Consider the following 12,778-nt stretch of genomic DNA (forward strand, 5'->3'; position numbering starts at 1 on the left):
TGAAAAGAGGGTAAATGATCTGGTATTTCGTTCTTGTGTATTCATATATTTGTTATATATATGAATAGTTGTATTTATAAAAGTTTTGGTGATCCTTCACCCTGCAATAACATGAATAGGGTATCTCACTAGACTCTTTAGTCTAACCCTCGTTTTGTGATTTTGAAATATGTATTGCAAGAGGTGTAGAAGGTAAGGGAAAGGGAAAGATGTAATGCTTTTCTTATATGCATTATGGATGAGGAATTGCTTTTGATGTATAATTTTGTTGATTAGTACAAGATTGTATTTTGAATTTTTGGACCTTGTATTTGGTCATGATAGATTCTTGTACTAAGGGACCCAGATGTATATGAATATGTATTTCTTTGGTATGAAATATGTATTACATGCAATGTGTGGGTTGGGGCGTTACAAAATTATATAAATTGATTAAAATAAACAAGTCATCACTGTACGGCTCTTTAGAATTTAGAGGTGGTTGATATGGGCTGGGCCGAATGTATTATTTTTGTCCAATGGCCCTCACATTTTGAATCCAAACCCAATTTTGTGGGTTTAATAACTTAGGTGTTATTTACCATATTTTTATCCGAGTAAGCATTTATCAAGTCATATTATTTTATCGAATGAATATGATCTGGTAAGATCGAAAATAAGAACCGAGAGTCTCATCCCGTAAGTAAGAACGATGACTCTACCATGGTTGACGCTTATCACATAAATTATTGCATACGATATCATTTTAGTGGATAAAATCTTACTTGGTAAATAAACGATATTGTTGAATTTTACCGAAAAACGCTTACCAAATAAGTGTTTTGATAAACGACCCTTTACTCAAGACCGTCCCGCAAACGGGCTGACTTGTCCACGGACTAATAGAAAAATCCTTGAAAATTAAAAAAAGAACTTACAAGTTATGTAAAATTATTCAAAATACAATCTTTCCAACTTATGATAAGACAACAATGCACTCGCTACCCTAACTTACATTATAGGTATATTATTTCATTATATTTATTTTAATATTTAGAAAATGTAAATATAATGTATTAAAGTACACAATGAATTTTAAAATAAAATGTAAGGAATATGATTGGAGTAACAATATTAAGTGTGACTTCCTACGCTAATTTCTAGACAAAAAGCTTCATACGTTTACATTAACTTAGACCTGCCATACATATTGTTCAGGAGACATGGTCCAAGCGCGGTACGTCGGCTATTCCTGATTCAGCAAAGGAAAGAAGCCTTGATCCCAAGACTAGCTGCGTCTTTTTCAACTAGCGAGTGGTTGCCTAGCCTTGGTCACTGAACTCGGTCACTGAATACAAGCCATGGCCAGAACTATCATATAAGGCAAGGCTGGGAAGCAAGCTACCAGCGCCTATCGGCAGGAACTAGGTAGGGTGGTGATGCTCTAACAATGATCAAGATTAAAAACGCATTATATGACATATATTCCGTAAGGGAGGTCCAGGTCCAGGTCCAAAGTCAGTCAAGTGCGGTTTTTTAATAAAAGAACACAAAAATATTAACTATATAAATTATTTTCATCACCTAGGTCCGTACATTAATTTTAACGATCCAGTCCATGCCTAGACATTTTTTCGAGTCAAAACCGCTTTTCTTACGGGTTGGACGGACTGGGTCTCACGAGCCTTACGGTTCATGAACTCCTCTAATGGCTATGCAATACCAGCGACCATGTCCTTCAAAATTGTGCATACGATATCATGGCATAATAACAATTGTAGATGGCCTTACAATCCTATACTCCAACACCGCCACCAGCAGCTGGCTGCAGCCTGTTGGAAGCGGTTCATGAGCCTATCCTCCACCATCGCCACCCACAGCTGGCCGCACTGGCAGCAGCTTGCCGGAAGCGGTGCATGAGCCACTGTTCATCAATGCATTGCAGAGAGGTTTTCTGGGATAAATCTGAAGTCTGAAAACAGCACCATTACCACTTAAGAGCTTATTCAAGACACCTATTCCACAAATAATAACAAATCAGGAAAAAGGGCGATTAGTTTCATGGATCTTCATGAGATTGAAAGCTAATTCCTAGAAAATTACCAAATAACAACTCACTGTACTAATAACTAAACTATGGGAAGACCAAAAACTTCAGCAGTACATTGCAGGCTTCACCTATGGTCGTTGATATGCATATTTCGTTCTTGGATCCACAATAAGCCCCTTCCCGCCGTTTACTTCCAGATCATGCCTACAAAACAAAAAACCCACAAAGAATTCGATTAATCACATTATTAAAATGGTCAAAACCCCCCAACACAATGGAGCATGATCTATTTTGCAGACACAATTGCTACTTCACGGATCCAACTTGTTAAGAGGATGGTTAGTCTTAAATACTTATAAGAGTGTGTTTGATATGCATACTACATGAGAGAGGACGGGACAAAAAAAATAGTCCCATGTTTGGCATGCCATGGACAAAAAAAACATGGGACAAGGTGGGACTATTTTTAATTTTACTGGGACAAATCTTGATATTTCTTGTTCCACCAAAAAAGGTGGAACAACATGGGACTAAAGTTAAAAAGACAATATTTTGGTTGATTTGTTGTCATTTTACAATCATTATATGATATAAAATAACATTGAACAAAATTTAGGGGTAATATGATCATTTTAATAGTTTTGTCCTGTCCTGTCCTAGTCGTACCAAACATAGGACAGACAATTAGTCCTATCCCGTCCCGTCCTGTTCCGTACCGTCCCGTCCTGTCTCATCCAGTCTGCGTACCAAACACTACCTTAAAGACAAAATCTATTTTTACCATTTTCTGTCTGAATTGCTATTGTACAAGAAACTAAATGCCTTGTTTTGTAAATTCCTTATGGCTATGTTTGGCAAATTAGCTCATAAGTTAGCTGTTGGTTGATACGCTAGCAGTTGGCTGATAAGTTAACTGTTACCTGATAAACTAGTTATGTTTGGTAAAAACTAGCTGAAAAGCTAAATGAAAAAATGACCTATAAAGGAGATGTTGGAAAATTAATTGGAAAAAGGTTAGGGGCATAACCGGGAAAAACAGGAAAAAGTTCAGGTAACGTATCAATAGGCTAAACTTATAGAAGCTAGCTTATTGCTAACCACATATGGCTTTTTCAATAAGCTCAAAAAATAAGCTAGCTTATGGTTGCATAACATGGCCTATTTCCTTTTGATTACTGAAGTTCATGAAAACATAATAAGAATTCTAACCACCATGGATTTTGGCAAATTGCTAAACCACAAATATATTATTTTGTGATTATTGACCAAAAGAATTGCTTCTACTAACAGTTAAGGGTCTTATATCTCGCTGGAATAAAGAAAGAGTTCTCTAATAAAGGAAGGATGAAAGACTCAACTGGAAAACAAAGTCTGGGATGGTTAGCTGCTCACGAGGAACATATCTGAAGAGATGAAGAAGCCGATCAACATATACAACCTTTTTCCACACCTGTAAGTTGATATCCATTTATATACCGAGATATTTAAGTAAATGAGAGTGATAATATAGATCAAGCATGTTTGTGCATACCACGACATCGACTAAAAGTTGCATTGTGAATACTGCAGCCTTCAGTCCGAAGGTTGGATGGAGGACATAGATTGCCTGTATACATAGGAAATACAAAATATAAATTCATATAGCTCAACCTGGCAGTTGAACCTCTATTTTGGTAAAGATGGGTCAATATTAAACTTGATATTGATTTGTATTGATTGAAAAATAATAATAATCTGATACACCTTATATAGGTAAAACTAATTACACTTTGGACCCTAGACAATATTAATAATATAAACTAGACTAGTTGACTTAGTCTAACAGTCAACACCAAAATCAAGGATTCAGAAAGTCAGTTAAAGATTAATGGCCAAACAGTTTGATGGCTCAACCTGGTGCTCCAGAGAGCTTTTCAACAGTTCACCCATGATGTAAAATGTATATAAGCTACTCATAATGTTATTCTGTCCCTATTCTAAATATATATTTCTTATGTTGAACACTAAAGCTTGCAGAAGAACATCCAGAATTTGACAATTTATGGTTATGTTATATTTGTGGCTAATCAATTATCCATGTTAGTACTCTTCTACGATCTATTCACTATGCAATGTTAATGTCATGAGTCAGTGACGGCCACTTGACCACAAACCGGTTATCCCTTTATCTGCTAACCTTCCAAATCAATAAAAACTGGCTTCCATGTTTTATACATTGAGGAAGCAAACAAGGATTGAAAGATTTACAAAAGTTCAAGTTTGAACTAGTAGAACCAAAAGTGGACTCTTCTTCGGCACAAAGGTAGGCCAAAATGTACTAAAAATAACAGAAATACATGTATGTATCAGTATTGCTTACATGAAGATTATGCTGGCTTTTCCTACCGAGTATTTGTTGTAATTTCCTCATCCATCCTAGATCTGGCTGCCTGTTAACTCCACAAAATTGATTTACAAAGTGAATTCAATTGGATAATGTTGTTATATAACAAATGATAAACATGTTTATTATCGCCGACTGCTGCAGAAATTCCATGACTAATTTGAGAGGAAAAATATAGTCACTGTAAAAAATGCAACATATGACATATCACAGTTAATAAAAATCTTTTACTAACAACCATATACCTAAAATACCCCTTAAGCATGTGGACCACTAGCTATCAATCTCATAAATATTTTGAAATAATTGCAAACAAGCACAATAAGCAAATTTGGAAAAAATCTTTCCAGAGAAGGACATGTTGCATTTATTTGGGACAACCCAAAACCGGATGCATTGGTTTTTTTTTTGGAAGGGAGTACAATTACCAAGAGACGATGATGATACCTAAGAGGCTAAGAGGGAGATGTGGAATTTGTCTAGAATGAGAGACAGAATTCTCAAACTAACATACTTGACTTTTCATTGCAAACTAATCATTATTCTTGTAAGACAAAAAATAAAAAATATTTTTTTTAGGGAACGATCAATTTCGGACAAAAAGGGCCAAATAAAATTCTCCTCGCTATCGAGAGGGAAGAGGGAAGCAGGGCGTGCCATTTACATTTTTACAATTTACCCAAATGGCTTTCTTTTGGCATTTTCACAAGAAAGATAGTTTGCACAGTCCAAATATGATTGTTCGAAAAGGCAACACTTTTGTAAAAATGTAGCATTTTCCATCTATGTCCAATAACCGTTGCCACAACAGTCATGGATTGCATATTTCTCTTAAAACGGTAAGGTAAAATGAAAAAGAGGAAGAAATTGTAAACTATGAGCAGTCACAACATAAAATTTGATCTGTAGGCATCCAAATGGGGATCTAATTCCTTTGGGTGGCCCATACAACTTTGGTCCTTTAAGAGATGCAAGTTGTATGCATGTGGACTGCACTATGTTTTTTTTATAAAAAAAGAAAGAAAGATGGTTTAAAGACTAAGACAAGCAAAAGCAATAAATACTTACACTTGTAAAGATGCAGCAGAGTGGAAGTAAACAATGCTATAAGGCTTCTGGATCAAGGGCTCAAACTCCTGTAGTTCAACATTTAACAGATGATACACAATCAACAACACATCCTATACACCAGGAGTATGATAAAATCACTCCTCCGTTCCTAAAAAATTGCAACTTCTGTTTCCAAATGTATCAAGAAATGCAACATTTCCTTCTTTCATAAGTTTTTGACCCGATTTATTTTGTTTTTTGTTAGTAATCATTACATGATATTCATAACTTTGATTTTGGTCAAGAAGTTTTCTTCATTTTGTCCTTCTTGAGGGAACACCTTAGTTATTCGACTAGTAGTCAAACAGTTTTATTGAACTATTTATCAAGTCAAATGTTGCTTTTTTTTTTTTAGAGAAAGGGAAAATCATGATTCATTTAGTAGATTAGTACTCCCTCTGTCCCATGAAACTATAATGATTTCCATTTAGGGTTGTCTTAATGAAATTGTAATGTTTTGTTTATTGGAAACTTTTTCAGGCTAAAATTACCTATAACCTCCCTGTCATTATTAGTTAATGTTTGCGTTGGATCAATATCCTCCATTTTGTCATTATAGAAGAGTGAGTCAGGTATCTTTGCTAGCCTACTAGTAAAGTCAATAGTTGCAATTTTTATTGGACAGCGGTATGTGGTTAAGCAATTCATTACCTTTACTATGTAGAGTACGAATCTCTCAAGATCAAGACAACGAAGAAGAAAATGTGCTCCAACTACAACCATGACTGGACGACCTTCACTGTCTACTCCTCCTCGGTACCTGAAATAAAAATAATCATGTCTAACAAGTACAACAAAATGTATGCCATCAGCATGCAAAGCACTAAGAACCAATGATAATAGTTGAAGGATGACAACATATTCTAATTCTATCCGTCCCATGGAAGTTAAATGTTGCTATATTATTAATTCTTTGTACCAAAGAGAATGGGCAAATAGATAAGAGTTACCAGAAAATGAAATGTTGTGATTTGAAGCAAGGAGCACATATAAGATAGTGCGCACTATATGATAGTTGACAATCCCCAATGTAAATGCCAGGATGGAAAAGATGGTTTGAAGCAAGGAGCACGTATAAGATAGTGATTAATTTTGTGTATACAGTTGAATAAAAACATAAAATTTCAAAATTGAAATACACAACACCCAGTTAGCACCTATAATAAATAACTCGAAGGTTACTTACACAATCTTCATTTCTGCTATTTCAGAAAGATTAAGAGAGTTAGCTTTGGCAAGGTATCTAGAATGGAGTGAGTATTCTTCAGCGGCAGATAGTGGAGGCCCTCCAAGATTACCAAACCCTAGAATTTTAGCGAACTTAAACCCATTTTGTGCTTGAGCGGTTTTCTCCCACTGTTCCTTACGTCGCTGATCTGGATCCTTGATTAGGGACATGAAAGCAGGATCTAGATATGAATCCAAAGATGAAGAGTCCCTGTCATTCAACAATAGCTTTAAGAACAATAAGTTCACCAATCATCAACCTGCTCAAGTGGCACATATTTCACAAAAAAAAGTATCAATCTGCTAAAATTATGTAAAAGACAATGAGTTTTCCAGGTCACTTACCGTCTAGCCAATCCAAGATCGTTGACAGGAAAGTCTACTGATGCTTGGGGGGGTTTTGAAACAGTCTTCTTCACATTGAGTAAAGGTGTTATTCTGATTTTCCGTTCATCTATAATTGTCTCACCATTTTCATCTCCGACATCAGCAGGAAGCTTTGTAATGGCAATTTTTTCCTCCTTCCTGTCGCGAGGAAAGTACAGCGGAAGCAATCTACATGTGTAAAGAACATAAAGGAGAAAGAGCTTAAATGGATGTCCATTAAACGAAAAGTATACTCTTCGCATATTGAGGGCAACCAGATAAAAAGTCACAAAATGAAGTAGCAGAAAATGTCTTGCGAGATTGGCATAACAGACATCCACCAGCTCACCTCTTATATATTTCAGTATCATTTGCTGTAGTTGTGCAGAAGACCATGCCTGTGATTTTATCCTTTTGTTTCTCAAGAAACCGGCGGACGGTTCCTGATAGAAACAAGAATTAGCACATATAATGCAAGAGTTGAGTACCATTATACAGATGCAAGGATAAAAGAAGAGAAAAAGAAAAACTTTTGTACACCAATACTGATTTATGTGTCTGCATCAAAATACCCCATTTTGGAGTCTGATCATTAATCATTTACTATACCTCTAACAGAACAACGAGATGCATTGCTTTAATTTTTGGAAGTCAAAAGATATTAAAATTTTGAATTCAAGTATACTTTTCAGTTCCCTTCAGCTTCAAACTCAGTGATGTACACAAAACCATCTATCGTCAGCCAACACACGTTGGAGTCTAGGGTGTGTATTTTTTTTATTTGTATGCATGCATGTAATATGTATACCTACATTCCAAGGTGATAATCTAGTTGTAAAGGTACATGTTTGAGTCTCACCCTGCAGTTTTGAAGTTATAGGCACAGGATTGGAATTTATATATATATATATATATATATGCTACAGTTGCATCGGCAAAATAAATCAAACTGGAACATAATGTTCATAAAGAAGCGGGAAATTGTAGGGGTTTTCTTACTTATTGCTACATGAGCTGCTGGTTCCCGTGGATAATTTTTTGCCTCTGTGTAAATACAGCCCATAGCAATGCTGTGTTCATAAATTTGAGGGGATAATAAGCTCAAGTGTTGCCACACATACAATTGCCACATGAAAAGAGACGGAATTAATTATTGGATGCAGCCTATGGGTATGAAAGAACCTCTGAAGTCCGTTCTCAATGAGAAGTTCTAGACAAGAACGATAGCAGTGACTCAAAGCATTTTCTGCAGCAGTATGATATTTTATGGCGTATTTAGGCCCGACAGTATGTATAACCCTCCTACAAGAAAACCAGAACATATAATTTGTTATGTTAGAAAAGAGTTTTGAGCCATCTTGGAGTATGCTGGACAAATTATGGTCTTGAAGCACACTGAGAATTGACTGAAATAACATGAAATATGTCCAATCTCCATCATGAAAGACCACAATGTACACAATTTTTTCATGCTATAGATCATATGACTAACAAACCTTGAATATAGCTAAAAATGAGTGATATTTGCTAAATCTTAAATACATTCATACATAATATACCAACTATGTACATTCAGAGCATTTTATGCACGCTTTTCTAAGTGATGAGAAGTAATAGAAATGAAGAAAAAAAAATCCTAGGCTGAATTTATTGATCTAAAATCAAATCCTACATTGATCAAAGACGGACACTAATAAATCTACACTTAGTTGGTGCTACTAAGGTATAGCTTATCTGATGATCATTCAACATGAAATATTCAAACGGGGTCTTAATTGCTAAGCAATTTGACACAACAACCAAATGCCTACCTTGCTGGTAGATCATATGCATTGGTAACTTTCGCCATTCCTGTTCTGCAGCCACCCTGTGAAAGTCAAAGGTTATATCAGATTAGTTTGCATTCTTTTACGTCTTCCTCTGATACTAGTAAAGTCTATAGATACATGTTATACAAAAACATGTCCCTTCTATTACATAAAAAAGTATTAAGTGCAAGGTAAGTTACCAGTGTTGCACATTCTTCTGCAAGACCAGGCCCTGCTGCAGCATGCAGACCAGGGCTGCAGTGCGCTTCATCCATGTTCTGGTAAAGGAAACTCAATAATGAACATCTTATGAAAAGCTATACAACATTACAGTTAGATTTTGCACAGCCTAATGTGAACAATGATCAATGCCATGGATAAGAACAAAATGGCTGCAGGAGTTGATCAGTTGATTTAAACTAATTTGTGTTAATCTATAGGTCGATACACAAATATATGCATAGAGTGAGACAATGATCACCCCTATATGCATAAAGTGGGACAGCTGATGTCCTACATGCTGCATCGCTTGCACATAAATTTTATAGTTTTGAGTTCATGTATAATATTTGTGGGATGGTTAGTGTACGAAGGAGACAAGCTAATGCACTACTGACTATAACTAAAGAGAGATATAGTAATGATGATCGTTGTATATGTATATGTGGGCTGTCATATTGTTGAATCCCACACCACACAACTAATGGTGCTTGTGGAAGTTCTATCGACACATACAACATGTACAAGTAGGCCCTGTTTCTAGGAGCTACATGAGGCTTATGTGGAGGATGAGATTTCCAATAACATTCTAACAGACAGGCACACAAATAAACACCTATAGTAGCACACTTGATGTTCTAGACTATAGAGTGCAAATGCTTTAGAAGATTATGTAGATTAATGTACTACTTCTAGGGCCCAAAATAGGTTTATCATCTTAAATGGCCACCTCATAATAAAGGTTATATATTATAGCCACCATTTTATTTTTCTTACAAAATAGCCAAGAAACCGCAAGTCAACGCCTTAAAGACACTTTTTTCTTGTCGTGCTGCAAGCTGGGCTTTGGCTTGCTTTTTGTGCATCAACGCATGTCCTTGCTTTGCCGCAAGCTGCGTTGTCACAATTTTTTTTATTAACCTGGATATCCAACCTGCTATGCGAGCCGACTAATCCCAGGCCGACCACCTGCTTTGCAAATAGCCCGAAGTCACCGCATTTGAACCTCCGTGGCCACAAAGAGATTTTTATTCCTCCTTAGATTTGAACCTGAGACCTCCTGGTACCTTTGACCTTTGGAGTCAAACTCAAACCAATCAGGCACCACCCTTATGGTTGTCACAATTTATTTTTGTGGTGAGGTGTGTCCGAAAATGTCGGAAACAACATCAGAGAATGTCAGAAAGAACGAGTAAAAGTTTCTTGCAGCTTTGAGCTCATTTTTCATTTAAAAAATTTCTTATAATTTAATCCATAACAATTTTCGCATTTCATGGCTATTTTGTAAAACATAATATTCTTCTGCACTTAGCAACAGGGAAACATCTATCATAGATAAATAATACTAATATAAGTTCACAGCCATTAGATTTGTGACTAGCCGCTTATGTTTGGGATTGCTTATAAAAACAACTTATTGACTTATTCTGGTGTGGCACCGGTAATAAGCACTTTTGAGTGTTTGGATAAACAACTTATACCAGTGTCAAACCGGTAATAGGGGAGTTTTTGAGAAGTTAAACCCTTCTGACTTATAATAAGTTAGATAAGTGCTTTTGTAGAAAAGCATAAGTTGTTTTAAATAAGCAATCCCATACACCCCTAAATTTCAATTTTTTAATTGAAATATATATATATATATATATATATATATATACACACACACACACATATATATAACTTCTACTCTCGTATATCAGCCTAATTTGCTCAATCTCCCTGTTCTAGTAATTTTGATGGTATAAAATTGGAAATCATTGAGCATATGACAGACCAATGGTCCATAAACACATTTGAAATCACATTTCAACATAGGAGAATATTAACATAAGTAGAACCAGATGACAATGAACCCTTACGCATAACACGGTTCCAAAACCATTTCTTGTCCAGAAATGCATTATGCGTTAAGTTCATGTAATGGGACTCATGGCCACTTGTTTCATAAGAATCAACTGCTCACCTCATTGGTGGAGTTCACAACAGCATCAACCTCCATATTCCAAGGGTTTCCTCTCCACAGATAAATCTTTGAATTAACTTCATGATCAACAGGAAATCTTGAAACCATTCCATTCGCCCTACTCTCTGCCTCAGAAGATGAAGCTAACGGGTCGGGAAAGTGTGAACTGGGATCTTCAATTTCATAGGAATGTCTAAAATCCCCATCAATCCATCGAGGAACTTGGTCAAGAGTCACCACAGCATCTCCATTATCTGTTGGCAGTCCACCACGAATCGTGATTGCTGACACTGGCCTATACATTCCTTACTTTCCCTATCCGAATCGAATCTCCACTACCCTCCTATATCCAAAAAAATATTTTTGTTCCTTCTATTCTCTCAACTCAGAGAAGTCCAAAACGGGCATCACAAACTTTTAATCCCCCAAACACCTTCACAACATCAAAAAGGTAAACATGTCAAGCTTCAATATTTAAACGATAAATGTAGAATGTTGGGCGATCAGGGAGGTCGACCAAAATTATCAAATCATGCCCCGATAAATCAACTAGAAATAAAATTGAAAAGGTATCATAAATCTCTATCGACAACATGATCTTGAATCACTATCTAATGCAAAAATTATCGATTCAAACTTTAATTTAATCAAATACGAAAAAAACTGCATCATAATCATATCCAAAAATAACAGAAATTCAGAAATTTTCGAAGTTGCGGTACACTAATCGAATCAAATCAAGTAGATGCATGCTGATATCATAAACTTATGAATAAATACATACCTTAATCGTTGAGAAACTATGGAACTAAACCTATTTGGAGATGGAGATGAGATAGAGATGACGACAATTATTTGCCGGATTGGGGTAGAACTTTGGGTGAAGTTGGTGTAGAGAGGTCGTGTTTGTCTTTTTGTGCATATTCGACTGCTGTCAATCAATCTGTCAGAATCATCGTCCACCTTCTCTTGATTCCATTTATCATTCGTAATGCAACGAAATAAATTTTTATTTTAATATTTTATTTTTATTTTAATCTTTATAATATAATAAGATTTTATGTGGTTCTAAGAAATTGATAATGTTTTTATTTTTATTTAATAGTTTTCTTTTTTTAATAATTTTTATAATTTAATTTTTTTTATAATTTAATTTAGATTTAATAACAAAATTATTTATTTTTGGTTTAACAATATAAGTTTTTATAAAGATAATAATTAAACATTCTGTTATAACTTAATAATTATCTTAATTATATTTTAGATTTTATCTATACTATATTAGAAAACATTTGACAAAAACTCTTAAAAACCATTGTGCGTAAAGTATTGTTAATTAATGATATTACTTAAAACTTAATATTGCAAGTAGATTCTGTGTACGTACTACTTATCTATACTATATTATAAAGCATTTGACAAAAACTCTTAAAAACCATTTTTTATGCGTAAAGTATTGTTTATTAATGCATATTACTTAAAATTCAAGATTGTAAGTAGATTCTGCATAAGTACAACTTATTAAAGCTTCATATTTGAATTTGTGTAACTAACTGCAGATAAACATAATTAAATACATGATAAACATCTCATTTTAAATATAAAAAATCTAAAATATAATTAGGATAATCATTAAGTTCTAACGAAATACTTAATTATTATTTTTATAAAAT

General features: G+C 34.8%; 1 protein-coding gene across 4 annotated transcripts; it reads right to left on the reverse strand.

Moving 5' to 3' along the window:
• Nucleotides 1–1,541: 1,541 nt before the first annotated feature.
• On the reverse strand, nt 1,542–12,021 carry LOC112527897 (protein GDAP2 homolog). 4 transcript variants are annotated; one of them, XM_025138748.1, is made up of 16 exons: nt 11,890–11,992; nt 11,106–11,538; nt 9,124–9,201; nt 8,927–8,982; nt 8,298–8,417; nt 8,115–8,185; nt 7,465–7,558; nt 7,095–7,304; nt 6,709–6,960; nt 6,174–6,282; nt 5,481–5,548; nt 4,389–4,458; nt 3,561–3,635; nt 3,388–3,479; nt 2,158–2,233; nt 1,542–1,994 (listed from the first exon to the last, which is right to left on the reverse strand). In XM_025138748.1, the coding sequence occupies exons 2-15, from the start codon at nt 11,406–11,408 to the stop codon at nt 2,158–2,160; spliced, it is 1,674 nt and encodes a 557-aa protein (XP_024994516.1). In that variant the 5' UTR covers nt 11,409–11,538; nt 11,890–11,992; the 3' UTR covers nt 1,542–1,994. The 4 variants fall into 4 exon arrangements, with proteins under 4 accessions (XP_024994516.1, XP_024994515.1, XP_024994513.1 ...); XM_025138747.1 differs by having other exon boundaries at nt 1,946–2,233; nt 11,920–12,021; XM_025138745.1 differs by having other exon boundaries at nt 1,946–2,233; nt 11,890–11,991.
• Between the last annotated feature and the right edge of the window lie 757 nt (nt 12,022–12,778).

Source organism: Cynara cardunculus (genome assembly GCF_001531365.2).
Source record: "Cynara cardunculus var. scolymus isolate 2C chromosome LG 15, CcrdV1, whole genome shotgun sequence".
Taxonomy (NCBI): domain Eukaryota; kingdom Viridiplantae; phylum Streptophyta; class Magnoliopsida; order Asterales; family Asteraceae; genus Cynara; species Cynara cardunculus.